Here is a 14,211-nt window from a genome sequence, read left to right as displayed (position 1 = left end):
TATGAAATAAGTCAAAGAGGGTCCAGAGGCAGGTGACAAATGATCAAGGGCTTGGCAGGAAAGTCATATGAGGAGAGGCTGAAGAAGCTAAACATGTTCAGTTTGAGGAAAGGGCACTTAAGAGGGGACATGATAGCAGTGTTTAAACACTTGAAGGACTGCCGTATAGAAGAGGGAAAACATTTCTTTTATCTTGAGGCAGAGAGTTGGGCATGAGCCAATGGCTTGAAGTTGCAGCAAAGAAGTAGTTTGGATATCAGAAAAGCCTACTTTGCTGTTAGAACAGTGAAGTAGCAGAACACAGTGCATGGGAAAGTTGTGGAGGACCACCCTCAGCTGCTGCCAGCGGTGTCAGCAGCAGAGTGGGGGTCGGCAGCAACTGCCTGCAACCGCCGCTGGCCACATCAGGAGCGAGGGGGAGGGGCAGTGACCACCCACAAAAGCCGGTGGCGGCCAATCTCAGGGCAGGGTACATGCCCCCTGTGCCCACCCTGTGCACCACCTATGGCTATGCCTATATTCTTCTGTGGCTATTTCCCATGCTTCTGAGCTTTGCTGGTTGCTGCATGGGTCTGGGAGTGAATTTCTACGCCCCTTTCCTGCTGTTTTGTGTATAAAAGTTTTTTTTGTTTTGTTTTTTTTAAAGCCTTCCTCAGAGACATTGGGTGTTGGCTGTAGCCAAGCCTGGGTATTTTGACAGGTGTGCTCGTGCTTCTGCTTCTGCTGGGACTTCAAGCTGCAGGGTTCCTGGCTAGAGGGTCTTGCCCTTCCACTCAGGGTCAGACTGACCACCAGGGATCTGGGTTTTCCGTTCACCATGGAAAAACACAGTAAAACCTGGACTTTTGCATTTTAAGGAGAAAAGCTGGATTTTCACATTTTAAGGAGAAAAACACATTTTCTCCTTTAAAGGAGAAAAACATGGGAAACTGTGGCTTTCTCCTTTCAGGCTGGAAGAGTTGCAGCCTGCAAGGGGCTGGGAAGTGGCAGGAGGGTGGGCAGCAGGGGGTGCCATGTGCAGTTGTATGCAGAAGGCTGCCAGGCAGCCTGGAACCCAGTGGGTAGTCCCTGGCATGACAGGGAAGCTTGGTGCTGTCACCACAAGCCAAGCACTGCCATGGTGAGGCACCTGCTGCCTGCTGGGCAGCAGTGGGAGGCACAGCCCTGCACTGCTACCCCTGCTGCTGCTGGGTGGGCAGGGGGTGCCTTGCTATGGCAGCACTTGGCTCTCAGTGGTGGCACAAAGCTCCCCTACCCTGCTCAGGCCTGCTGCATGAGGTCTTGCCTGCTGGGCCATAGAGGCCCTGCCGGGAGGGCAACAGGGTGGCGAGCCCCGAACCTGCAGCAGGCAGCCCACACTCAGCTCTGCTCCAGCCATGCCACATGCAGGGAAGGGGAAGCTGGGCTCTGGGCTCCACTTCTCCACAACAGCTGCCACCTCCCATGAGCAGCAGGTGGGACTCAGGCACTGCTGCGGGGGCAGGGGGCTGTGGACCTCAATCCCTGACCCTGTAGCCCTGGCATCTGGGGGCCCCCTCTGGCAGGGCTGGGGGGGAGGAAGCTGTGGGTGGAGAGTGAGGGACACTAGCAGGGCCCAGGGGCTGTGGGTGGAGGTGAGGGGCAGAAGCAGTGTTGAGGGAGCTGTGGTTGGGGAGTGAGGGGCACCAGCAGGCCCAGGGGGCTATGGGGGAAATAATGGATTTTGAGGTTTTTAATCAGAGAACTTGCAATTTTTACACAGAGAAAACCAGGATCCTTGTTGATCACCATATTGGGGCTCAGGAAGGAATTTTACCTCATGATCAGTTAGATTTGTACAAACTATGAGGGCTTTTGCCTTTCTCTAGCAGGCAGCATGGCCTTCTCCCTGGGATTTCATGATATATATTAACAGCCTTGCAGCAGCAGGATGTTGACTGCCATGGTTCCCATGCTTTACCTGTGGCAGGTTAGGGTGTTATGTCTTGGGTTTTGTGTCAGGGTGGACTGTGTAGTTTTGCTAAAAGGTTAGACAAGTAATTGGTATAGGATGGTGCACCCATCTGGCCTCGTATAGGCACTGTCTAGCGGCTTTAGAGCATGCACCCAGTGCCGGCTGCAGGGTGCGTCCTTGAGGCCTAGGTGTTGGGTTGCATTCGCCCCTGAGGGAGGCCCCAACACTTGCCTGCCATGACTTGATCTTCTTTTCTTCAGTGGTGGGGCTCCTTTTCACAGACCAGGTGCTGCCCTTAGCGGGCATTCTTGGGGTTCCACGTTCCCTACACCCCAGTTATGCGCCAGCCCTCAGGATGGCCGGATGATGGGTTGTTGGCCTGTCCCTTGATGTTGTTGCCTGTGCTCTCTTTCCCTGCTTGTCTCTTGTTGTCCCTTTACTCTACTCTTCTCTCGAGGCATAGTGGTATGCTGAGTTGCCTTGCCTTTTTCCCCTTGACCCAAGGGGGCATCTGAAGCCTCCCTCTCTGCTCTGGGCTCTTGTGGGCCCTCTAAAAACAAAAGCACAAAAAAAAAAAAAAGGACAAAAGAAAGGAATAGTTGGGGTAGTTGGGGGTCGGGGCTTCATCCCACCCCACTCACAGGTCCAGCATCTGTGGTCCTCAGGATTCCTTGATGCTGTTGTCCTTGGCCTGGCTGCCCAGCCGAGCCGGAGAGATTAGTTTTTTAATGGAGAGGATGTTACACAAATTGCCAATTGCTTGAATCACAAGCAAGACTTTATAAAGAGGGATGAGGCAAGGTGCTACATTGATTGATTACATGAGTTAGACATAGAGGTTCAGGCACACCGTTCATACAAACACACACAAATCATCATATACATCATTACACACAGGCATACACAAAACAACCATTTCATCCACACATACACCACATATAGTTACCAGCAACAGTTGCTCAATATCAGCCCAGGGTGGCCAACCCGGGTTTATTGAGTAGATGATGATGATTTGAAGATAGCAGATTTAAAGATAACAGCTGGAGTGGGGTGAACAGATGCATCTATGCTCCAATGAAACAGCAGTAGAGAAAGACACTCACCCAACTTGGCATTTTCAAAGTGTTCTTTTATAGGTATTGGCATGCTTTGTTTCAGTGCTCCCTTTTCCATTCCTTCGCTGCCAGCTTTTAAATTAGCCGGGCAGCGATTTTTTTTTTTGATGACGTCATTGGCTGGCGCCACTCCCAGCCATCAATAAAAGTGGCTGACAAACCATGCAGGTGGTTAGTCCCGGTGTGGCTCTGTTCTTTCTGAAAACAGTAAGTACACCCCATTTTCAGGGCTTTTCATTTCTTTCTTCAAGTGGGTCAGTCCTGTCTCGGGTCCTGCCACGGGAGGGTGCCGTTACTAGATTTGCCCATTATTTTGGGGTGTGCTCATTTATTAGGGATACGTTTCTAGGGTCTTAGTAATTCTATCAATGTGTTGCTTGTGTTACTTCTGTTTCTATACGGAGCTGTATATCTCCCTTCTGTAAGTCCTCACCCCCAATGGAGCTATCTTGCAGGACTCAGTTTCAATGGGGCTGGGTTCCTCCAGTCACCAAATCAGGCATACACACACAAACACACAGATTAACGTGACACACCTGACCTGGCCAGGTTGATCAGCATGGACAGGCTGACACCCTCATATGCCAAGAATCAGTTCATCAGAGCAACAATAAACTGCAGTCAGACACGAGCACACAGTTAAACAGAATACATCTGAATCCAGCTGAGTGTCCAGCTGACACCCTCATGGGCCAGCATTCAGCTCATTAGGGCACGTCTGAGCCAAACTGGGTCAATCAGCCTGTACAAGCTGATCCCCATATGTGTTTCAAACTCAGCCCATCCCAATCTTTAGCCTTTTGATGAGCAGACCCCACAGTATTTTGGGGCTTCACAGGGATCTTTAGCTTAGGTAAAAGAAGCATTGCAGCACAGCAAGTTGGGAAGGAGAAATAGAGAAGGAAAAATATACCCAGTTACCATCAGTTTGACTATAAAAGTTATTTATTGCTAAGCATATGAAATACATAATGGCACTAGTAATAATAGACATGCAAAGGAAAACAAACACTTACAGTATTACCCTGGTTTCACTAAGTATTTGGGGAAAACTTAGCTCAAGCATAACTCATACAGTTCAGGTTCAGAAATCTATGCTTAGAGAGAGAAAGGAGAAAAGAGAGCGAGTGCTGGGATCTCACCAGTCCAAGGGACTCGTGTTGCAAAGCTGACAGGTAAAGTTCTCAGCATGATCCTTGAAGGGAGACGATAGCAGGTGGTGTGAGAGAGACTTCTCCTCTCAAAGCACACACACTGCTGCTGCTTTTACAGATTTTTATACCCTCAGTTCAGCTTCTTTCAAGCATTGTCAGTAGCGTAAATCAAATTGTCTTTTCTATTGACAAGGGGTTATCTGGTTGGAACATCTCAGGAAACTGACTGATACTCAGGAAACACATAAGGTTAGGGAGTAACCAGATACTTATGAGCCAACTTGAAATTCCTATGGATAGCTGATATACTGATGGGATATCTCCTGGTTTCTTCAGAAACAATAGATAGCTTGCAGCATCAGGGTTTTGGATTTTTACTTGTTGTGAACAAGCCTCAGCTTAGCATGACTCTTCCAGATCTTACTATAGTCTTTTAACAGACTTAAGGCAATTATTGGAGTGTTCACAACCTTTGGGAGGGGAGGACTTCCACCAGTCATCCTGGGAAAAGTATGATAGCACTTGTGGTCAGGGCTCCAACAGGCTGGACGCTGTGATGAACCCTTTACCATTGTTCAAATGTTGCCCATACTTCCTCTGACTCAGTCTCTTTGCCTCAGCATTCCCTAACCCGGCAACCGAGTTTTAGCCAATTGAGTTTAAATAGGCCTCCCATAGTGGGACTGGGTAATGTACAGCCTGAGATGTCTATTAAACTTTACTTCTGCTTAGAGGTGTGTGTGTGTGTGTGTGGGGGGGAGGGATTCTTTATAAATCCAGATTAGAACTGGTCTGATAAATGCTGAGCTGGGTGCATGTAAATGTGGGTTGGTTAGCATTTGGAACACAGATTCCCCATCATTCAGTGATCCCCTGGTTCTCTGATCCCAGAATTCACTGTGGTCTCTGCTTCGGGCTCTCTGTTCTCCATCTCTCATGTAAATGAATGGTCATCTGGTTCTATCTCAGATGCAAATGAGACCTAGGGCAGTTGTTTCACTCTTGTTACCCTTACCTGGAGGGTTTTAGGTGCATCTCCCACTGCATCTTAATCAGTGTCTGTTTGCGGGGGGGATTCCTTGTGAGTCAGGCAGTCTGTGTCCTGTGTCAGGGTTTCCCAAGAAAATAGAGTTGAGAGGTAACAGTGACCTGGGGCCTCTGCTTGTGTCCGCCTGGGACAGATGGTTTGGATACGGATGATTTTGCCTCAGGCAGGGGTTTGGACTAGATGACCTCTCAGGTTCCCTTACAGCGCTTCTTCTTTGTGATTCTGAGGAATCTATTTTAAAACACTTGGGGGAGAACAAGATGATCGGGGACACAGTATTGCCAACACTCATGATTTTTGGTATTGTTCTTAAAGTTATGCTTCAGGAATATGAAAAACTTAACTCTTTATTATAAACACACACACACACACACACACACACACACACCCCCCTCCCATATTATAAAAGCTTTACTCTGTCTGTCCGTAATGCTTTATTCACAGTCTGATTTGTTGTCTCGGCAGCCGATGACAATGCTTACTGAAACAGCCAATCAGAGTGCTCTGTGCTGACAGAAGTGCCACCATGACAGTGGGGACTGAGGGGCCGGAACGGCGTTGGCCTGCCCCCTGCCAGCCCTTCAGTAGCTTCTGTCATGGCAGCACTGTCCCCCAACATATCCGGAATGGGGTGGTGAGGCCAGCAATGCTGGCCTTGCTCCCCTCCATGACCCTGCTCCTTGGAGGCAGAGGGGAACAGGGGGCAGGGCATGGAGAACAGCAAAATTCCATACCATTGAACATGCTCAGCATATATTAAAGACTAGCCAGTTGCCCATCAGGAATGACTGGTGCGGGGGAGTGGAGCCACAGGGCCAGAGGCAGAGCAACAGCAGCATGGGGCATTGGGTGGTACCACTCCGTCACTGCCCCTCCCCTGTCATTCTTGATGGGCAATTGACATGTGTGTATGAAAGAGCTAAGTTTTTCACATTCCTGAAGTTTAGACTTTAAGAACAACACCAAAAATCATGAGAGTTGGCAATTCTGCTAGCCATCATGGATTTGCCAAGAACAAGTCATGCCTGACCAACGTGAGTTCCAGCTATGATAACGTAACTGGTTCTGTGGATAGGAGAAGAGCTGTACATTTGATATACCTTGATTTAAAGGCTTTTGACAGTTTCCTATGACATTCTCATTAATAATCTAAGGAAATACAGACTAAATGAAAGTACTGTAAGATAGATGTACAAGTTGTTGTGTCATTGTACTCAACAAGTAGTCATCAATGGTTCAGTGACCAGTTAGGAGAATGTATCAAGTGTGGTTCCCCAGGGAGTCTCATCTTGGGTCTGGTATTCTTTAACATCTTCATTAATAATTTGAATGATCAGATTGAGCATGTGCTTAGCAAATTTGCAGGTGATAGCAAATTAGCTGGAGTTGCAGATACTTTGGAGGGTTTGGGCTGGGACCCAGAATGACCTGTATAACCTGGAGTAATGGCCCAAAATCAGTCAGACATAATTCAACAAGCACACAAGTACAAAGTCCTGCAGTTAGGGCGGAATAATTGCATAAATGAGTACAGACTAGGGAGTGATTGGCTAGACTGTAGTACTGGGGGTTGCAGTATTTTTAGAAGCTGAATATGAGCTAATAATGTGAACTGGTTGTAAAAAACCCAAAACCTGATGGCATACCTTGCATTAACAGGAATGCCACTTGCAAAGGGAAGTAATTCTTCCCTTTATTGGTCACTGGTGAGGCCTCATCTGGAGTACTGTGTCCATTTTTGGGCCTCATACTTGGAATCTACCAGAGTGACCAAAATGATTAGAGGTGTTGCCAACATTACTTATGAGAAAAGGTTGATAGAACTAGGACTATTTTGTTTAGGGAAGAGAAGAGTGAGTTGGGATTTAGTAGTCTTCTAATATGTGAAGGTTGTAGGGGACAGGACTGTGGCAGTGACTGCAGACTGCAGCAGTGGAAATTGAGGTTGAAGATTAGGAGGAATTTTCTCACTGTGAGGGGGTGGTTAAACATTGTAGCAGGATACTTAGTGAGGTTGTGCATTACTAATCCCTGGGAGTTTTCCAGAGTAGGGTAAACAGACACTTGATTGAGATGGTTTAGGGATAATTCTGTACTGAGTAACCATCTTGACTAGATGACCTCATGAGTTCCCTTCTAGTCCTATGATCCTGTGATCTTACAACTTCTGTGCAAGGTTTCAGAAAGATTCAAGTTGAGCTAAATGCTTACATTTTCTTCATCATCCTGACCAATATTGGTACTGGGGGGAAACCAGGATGCAGGGAGGATTGGTAGCAATAGTTTGAGCAAACTGCTGATATACCGAAACAACTTACCTAAATTAATTCAGTGATTTAATTCATTACTGTTCCTGTAGTCTTGAAATTTATTAGACGTACTGTGGCTGATGGGACAGAGGGTCCAATGTGGTTGTCATACCCCAAGGGCATATTATCATACTTCTTTTATTAAAAACTTACCTGTGCTATTATGGGATGGATTTATCTTCTGGTTTGAAATAAATGGTGACTTTGGTGAGGTAGATGTCATTGTTAAATAATTTATGTAGAAAGACTATTCTATTCTAGAAGATGCTTTTTGGAGCAGTGGCTATCATTTATCTTGTTTATACCATGACTAGCACTGTGGTGCAAAATCTGGTATAGATGCTACCTCAAGATAAGTGATATAATACTTATCTGTCTATTTTGTGTGGTCTTCAGTAGCAATATTTGAGTACCTCAGCAGATGAGATTGTATTCTGACTAGAATCAAGCTAATCTTTCCAGGATTAGATGGTCTGAAATCCATTAGTATATAAATGTTCAAGCAGTTTACCTAACAGAATCGCAATAATTCTTTACTGATTTAAATCTGCTTTATATACCTTTATGGTAACGAACTACCTTGGAACATTTCTACCTAGCTGGATAATCTTACACTTGTGTTTCCATTAGGAGTGAGTTAAAACGCTCTGAATCTCTTTGGACTGAATACTGTATGAAGTTAAAAGACACAGAGGAGAAGATTATAAAAGATAAAAAACACCTTGAAGAGTTGGTGAAGCAAAAAATAGTGATCCAGGAGGACACAAAATCTTGGAACAGTAAAGTGAGTTTTGAATATTTATAAACAAACAAGTAATTGATTTTCCTTTACTGAAAAAAAAAGAAGAATATTTTGTATGTTCAAAAGTTAGATTCTTCTGCAATCTGAAATGAAAATATTGATTTTGCAGTGAACCAAGAATGTTTGAGATACTATAATAATTGTATGGAACTTTTGAATATATTATAGTAACTACAGTTTGTAACACTGTTTATGAAAAGTAATAATACAGAGACTGATAGTTCTTCAAGTTACCTCTGCATTCTTGCACTTAACTACACTCCCACCAAGTACTGCCAAACTTTAAACTTTCTGTGGGGCTGCATAAGTGTAGTCTAGGGTCTGGAACATTCAAAGTTTAAATTACAAGTATTATACTTCTAGAGTGATTTTTGTTTTACTGCAACATTTATCTTTATTTTTGTTTTCTGCCTTATATAGTTGATTTACTATAGTTTTGGAATCTTTTAAAATCTAAGCTGTAAATTCTTATGCTGATAAGCTAACAATTAAAAATCTTGATCACATTCGACTTAAAATGTACTGGTATAGTACACTATAAAAGATTATAAAATTTACCAATATAAAGGTCACCTATTTAATTATTTTATCATAGAGAATAAAAAGAGAAGGGAGCAAAAAAATGTATTTGTTACCTAATTCATATTCAAGGGCAAGGGTGGAACTATTTCTTCCAGAATCCAGAACTACTTAAATAAATATATTGTGTAACATCTATAAAAACATTGTGATTATAGTCTTCTCTGAGCTACATACATCTCCACATGGGGAGCCATTTGAAGAAATTATGTGCATTGATCTTTGGCTCATCCATCCTGAAGACCTCAATGTGGCTAATTTGATTAGCTGTATACTAGGAGCATAGCTGTACACTTTTTTTAGAAGAAACTAAAATGGCAAATTATATTTTCTTATGTGATGACATGCTGGACTTATAGCTCTGATATTTAGAGGCTTTTAAACAACCCCCCACCAAAACCTGCATTTTCAAGATATTCATGTAATTGGAAAATGAGGGTGTGGGTGAGTGTACATTTTGCCTGCCTTAAAAATATAGGGGAGCTGCTTCTTGGAAGTACATATGCTTATTACAAGCTAACTGCTTTTATAGTCCTGTAACTATACAAGTTCCTCTATCATCCTAATTGTGACGCCAATGAAACAGGGTTAAAATTGGAGTGGTATTGTTATAATTCTATCATCACCGTATTGTGCAGGTGTAAAAATCATGTTTATTGCACTTTCTTTTAGGCTGCATCTTGTTGGTTTGCTGTATACTACCTTGCAGCAACTAAGAGTGTGATGCAGAAAAGGGTTAGGTGTGATGTTGCTCAGCATTGCCACACCTACCTGTAGGTGCCAAACTCCGGGAGTGGCATTCACTAAAATTCAGTTTTACAGTTAGGCACCTAAATCATGTCTTTAGGTTCAGGTGATTGGCTCACTATTTTTTTAAAGTACGGTGGGGTAGTGCTAGAGGTAGGAAAAAAGTGAAGGGATTTTGTTTTTAAGATTCATAGGGAATAAAGTGCCAATTAAAAATAAATAGAAATATTTGTCAGTAACTGTCAAACTCAGTTCACAATCAGAGGTAAACATGACATTTTCTTTGTAGTAGATAAATTATTTATTGAAAGGTTATTTTAAAATGTTATAAATATATGAAGCTTTCATTTATAGTAATGTTTTATATATTACTTATGTTTTAATAATTGTGATTTTAAATTGGCATATCAGTAGGTTATTAACAAAATACTGCACTAATCAATGGTTTCATCTCAGTAGGCTTCCAGTTTTGAATATAATCTTTTAGTAATTTATAGGGTAAACTATTTAATATGCATTTCATTTAGTTATCCTGAAGAAAATTAAATTTGAAGAGCAGAAAATAACTTTCTACATATGCTAAGGATACTATTTATGATTATATGCAATTAGTTATCAGAAATATATGCCTAAGTCAGGGTAAAAAAATCTGAATGATAGAATTTTTTGGAAAGCAGCCATACTTTCAACTAATTCCAATTCAGTAAAAGAGAAGTTAGACCACTTCATTCTGGAGGGATTTACTTTATAAATAAAAATGGACTTTAAAAAATGTGCCCATTATTACGGCTTAAAGTTACCACTTAAGAGGGTAGATGAAATAACCATTGGCCCTTTCTGATTAGACTTCAGTAACAGCAGAATAAAAGATGGTACTGAGCTGGCTATTAGCTTTTAAATTAACGTTTGTATCTGGGCACACTTCATATGGTATCTTCTGGCCCTGGGCTCTAACTAATAGGAAGGTAATTCTTTAGTTTTCAACCTTCTAATTAAGTGAAGGAGAAGTCTGGAGGAAAGCCTTAGCGCTATGATCAAGAAAGATGATTCTGGAAAGAACTGCAAAACTCAATGACTATAATCTATAGAAGGCATAGGGGAGATCTGCAGAAGAAAACAGAACACAAGCAAAAAAAAGTATAGTATAGATCCAGATTTTATGGAGCTATAGCTAGTCTTTCTTGCCCCCCAAAAATGAAACTTAATAAAGAAACAGCAATTTTCCTGTTTAATTTGGGGAATGTCTTCACTGTGCCATCATGTCATGTAACAGAGGTTTAAATGAATAAGATAGCATATGTGCAGGAATCAGCGACTGAGAAAGATGATTACAGTAAGTAATAGTACTTCATTAGCCTTAGGCACCATTTTAAGAAAAAGATAAGCGTAGAGGACTCTTATTAGGAAGAATGTAAATGAGGACAGTGCAAGAAAACAATTACATTAGAGTACCCTATTTGTAAGTAATTTTTTTTAAAAAACGACACACTGAAAGCAAACACTAAACAAAAAATTTAGGGATAGATCTGAAGAGACGTAGGTGCTTGAAGCACAATATAGGCAGAATTCAGGCACCTAAATCTAAGTAAGTAATCCACAAAACCCCTATCTAACCATGTGTGTGCTTGAGAAATTTTAGATGCTTAATTTTTTCCAGCAAATAAGCATCCAAAATTCCTACTATTATACATGTCCAGAACTTTCCCCATCTTGGCTGAGCTGAATGTCTCAGTTCTGATCTCTATGCTTAAGGCTATTTGGGGTTTACAAAGTAGGCATCCCTGTGCCTGAGTCCACCAAGAAACCCAAGCTGATAACCTGTCCTTTATTCTTCTGTTTCCTGATGATGATGAAGCAAGTGTCACCACACATTTTGGAAGCATGAGGGCTAGAAAACCAGCAACAGGTAGAATGGTCAATGTCAATGAGACCTTGGGCACCTGAAGGAGGGCTGTAAGGGTATTCATAGATGATATGGTTGGCCATCTGAGTTGTTTTCTGCTAATTTCCCTTTTTCCTTTTGGCTAATGGAAGCAGAGACCTGAATTGTGGTTGCTTTTGAAACTTAAGTCCCATTCACTCATTATACTGTTTCCAGAATTCTCTGCTGTGCAATGGATAGGAACAAGATACCTCTTACAGTGGCAAACAATAAAAGCTCCCTGCTCTCCTGTTAGCAGTGGCTGTACAGGTAGGTTTAGATATTGCACAGAAGAGTGGGCATCATATATAGAACAGGACACTTCCTCACCTTAGTTGTGATTGTTGAACATATTTACAAGTCTGACTTAAGGCCAGAATGGTTTTTCCCAAATCTTGCCAAGACTGTTTTCAGCCTATTTTCCTTCTTTGCAGAAGCCATTTGACCTTAGGAAGCAGATAGAACAGGGTAGCATCTTAGAGATAAACTTATTCAGAGAGGCCATTTAACCTTATTTCCACCACTAGCTTCTGTTCTTCCAGTGGCTCAAATGTCCAATGCTACCAAATATCATCAAAAGTTTTAATTTAGAAACAATTCATTTTTGTCTTCCAGTGATGATAGTGAAGCAGAGCCATTATTGAATGAGGACATGAAAGAGAGCTTTTGTTAGTCCTTCCTAGTCAGCTCTTGAAGACAGTTGTTTGCAAGCCATTCCTGGGAAATGTTTCTGTGCTATATAGTAGAAAATAGCACAATTTCATAAACGCTTTCCAGACCCAAATATAAAGATTAATTTACTTTGCCAATGAATGATTTTATGCGTCTGCCCTAGTGTTTTGTTAACGTATAATTTCAGCTACTTTATACCTACTTCAGAACTAGGGAAGTAAAATTCCTGGCAAGGAATTCCATGAACAAATAGTTTTTTTCTTAGGGGGAACAAATTTTGGAAAAACTAAAATAACTGCATTTATTACTTGCTTATTGAACCAAAATATTGTTTCACTCAGAATGATAATTATACTATGTATAACTTAGCAAAGAGTACTATTAACGATGTGTGTGACATAAATAAATCCTTCTTTTGAATAGAGATGGAACTGCATGCTAAGGTACCTGCATGTATTTTTTACTTATTGCCATCTCTGTCAAATTGGGGGACGGGGGAAATGAAATATTGAAAATAGAAAGTATTCATATTGTTGACTTGTAAACAAAAGAAAGGTTAGGTCATTAGGGCCCAGAAATAAAGTAAAGAGAGATGTTTGGTACAGATACAGAAGAAACCTGTGTTTCTAGAGAGAAAGCTCAGAGTATTACATACTCATTATAGTGCAGCTTGAACTTGTAAGATCTTCATTTAGCACTGTTCCTTGAAGAGTCAAGTTTCCCATGATGGTGTGGAGAAAACACGAGAAGCACCTTACATGCTGAGTCAGCATAAGGTGGTGAAGTAGCGACAAAAAATGGGGCTGAGTGACAGGACAAGCGCCAAGGAAACCCCAGCATGTGCCACCAGTGTTTAAAGAGCAGGAACCCTGCGCCCAAGTTAAAAACAGCCCAACCTGAGGAGATGAGAGGACAAAAAGTGTGGTTTGGAAGCCCTGGGAGGGGTGAATGGTCGAAAGCAGCCTGCTAGTAGCAAACTCACCGAGGTGGCTCGGAGGAACCAAACAACTTACCTGTAGGTTTGTTCTGGCAGTCGGGGACAAATGATTGGGACCTGACCAAAGACACGGGACCTGAAAGAGAAGACAGAGAACAATTCTGAGTACAGTGGGGTCGAGAGTGGCTCACAGTGGACGATTCTGACTACAGATCCTAAAGTCCAGGATAGAGGACTGAGAAGGGACTAAGCCCTGGAATGATCTTCGAGTTTTGTATTGTTTTGCTTTATCTATATTACCTACCTCAGAAGGCACTATAGGAAAGCATAGTCTGTGTGCCCTGCAACATATATTTAAGATCTTGAAGGTTGGTGTAAGGCAGGGTACAGGGAAGGCGGAGCCCCAGAAGAGGGCACCAGGGTTGGATTAAGGACAACATGCACAAGGATTAAGATCTTCCTCCCAAGTTATATAGAAGAACAAGTTGTGGCGGGAGAGAGCAATTGCCCTTACCCAAGTCCCATTTATATAATGCTAGGAGCATGCTGTTTGCTTGTAAGAGAACTGAGACCCATGGAAAAGTTGAGATGCACCTCATGGGATAGGCACAGGCACTTCTGCATTCCATTTGTTCAATCACCTGTTTGTCCAAAGTGTATGCAAGATCATTCCGTCTGACTCTTCTTATGCATCATAGCCACAAAGCACTCTACAGCATGCCACAGCAAAGAAGAGGGGAGACAAATGTACTGTCAGTGCCTAGTTTCTACAGTGACAGGGGGGTTGTTAGGTTAAAATATAGGTTAAATGGGAGGACAAATTCTTCCTGGACTTTATTGGTGCCTAGTAGAAGCCTTGAAGGTTGGGGTTATTAGACCCCTGTTAGGCCTCTGCGCTGCAGCTGGTCAGCTAGGTCAGCAACACTCATCCCTCTTAAGGAGGACAGCTGACACTGAGCCTGCTGATTGGTTCCAAGGTTGCTTTTAAGGAGCT

At 42.5% G+C, this 14,211-nt stretch overlaps 1 protein-coding gene across 1 annotated transcript in view; it reads left to right on the top strand.

The window, feature by feature from the left end:
- CCDC178 (coiled-coil domain containing 178) overlaps window positions 1–14,211 on the top strand; it is a 348,866-nt gene that overhangs the window by 60,148 nt on the left and 274,507 nt on the right. The window contains exon 9 of the mRNA XM_090039907.1: window positions 8,190–8,343. Within this exon, the coding sequence (XP_089896033.1) occupies window positions 8,190–8,343 (154 nt within the window). The remainder of the gene's footprint in view (window positions 1–8,189; window positions 8,344–14,211) is intronic.

This window comes from Crocodylus siamensis, chromosome 3 (genome assembly GCF_052110815.1).
Source record: "Crocodylus siamensis isolate JL-2025a chromosome 3, ASM5211081v1, whole genome shotgun sequence".
Lineage (NCBI taxonomy): Eukaryota > Metazoa > Chordata > Crocodylia > Crocodylidae > Crocodylus > Crocodylus siamensis.
Note: the sequence above shows the minus strand (reverse complement) of the source record. Positions and strands in the feature narration are given on the sequence as shown.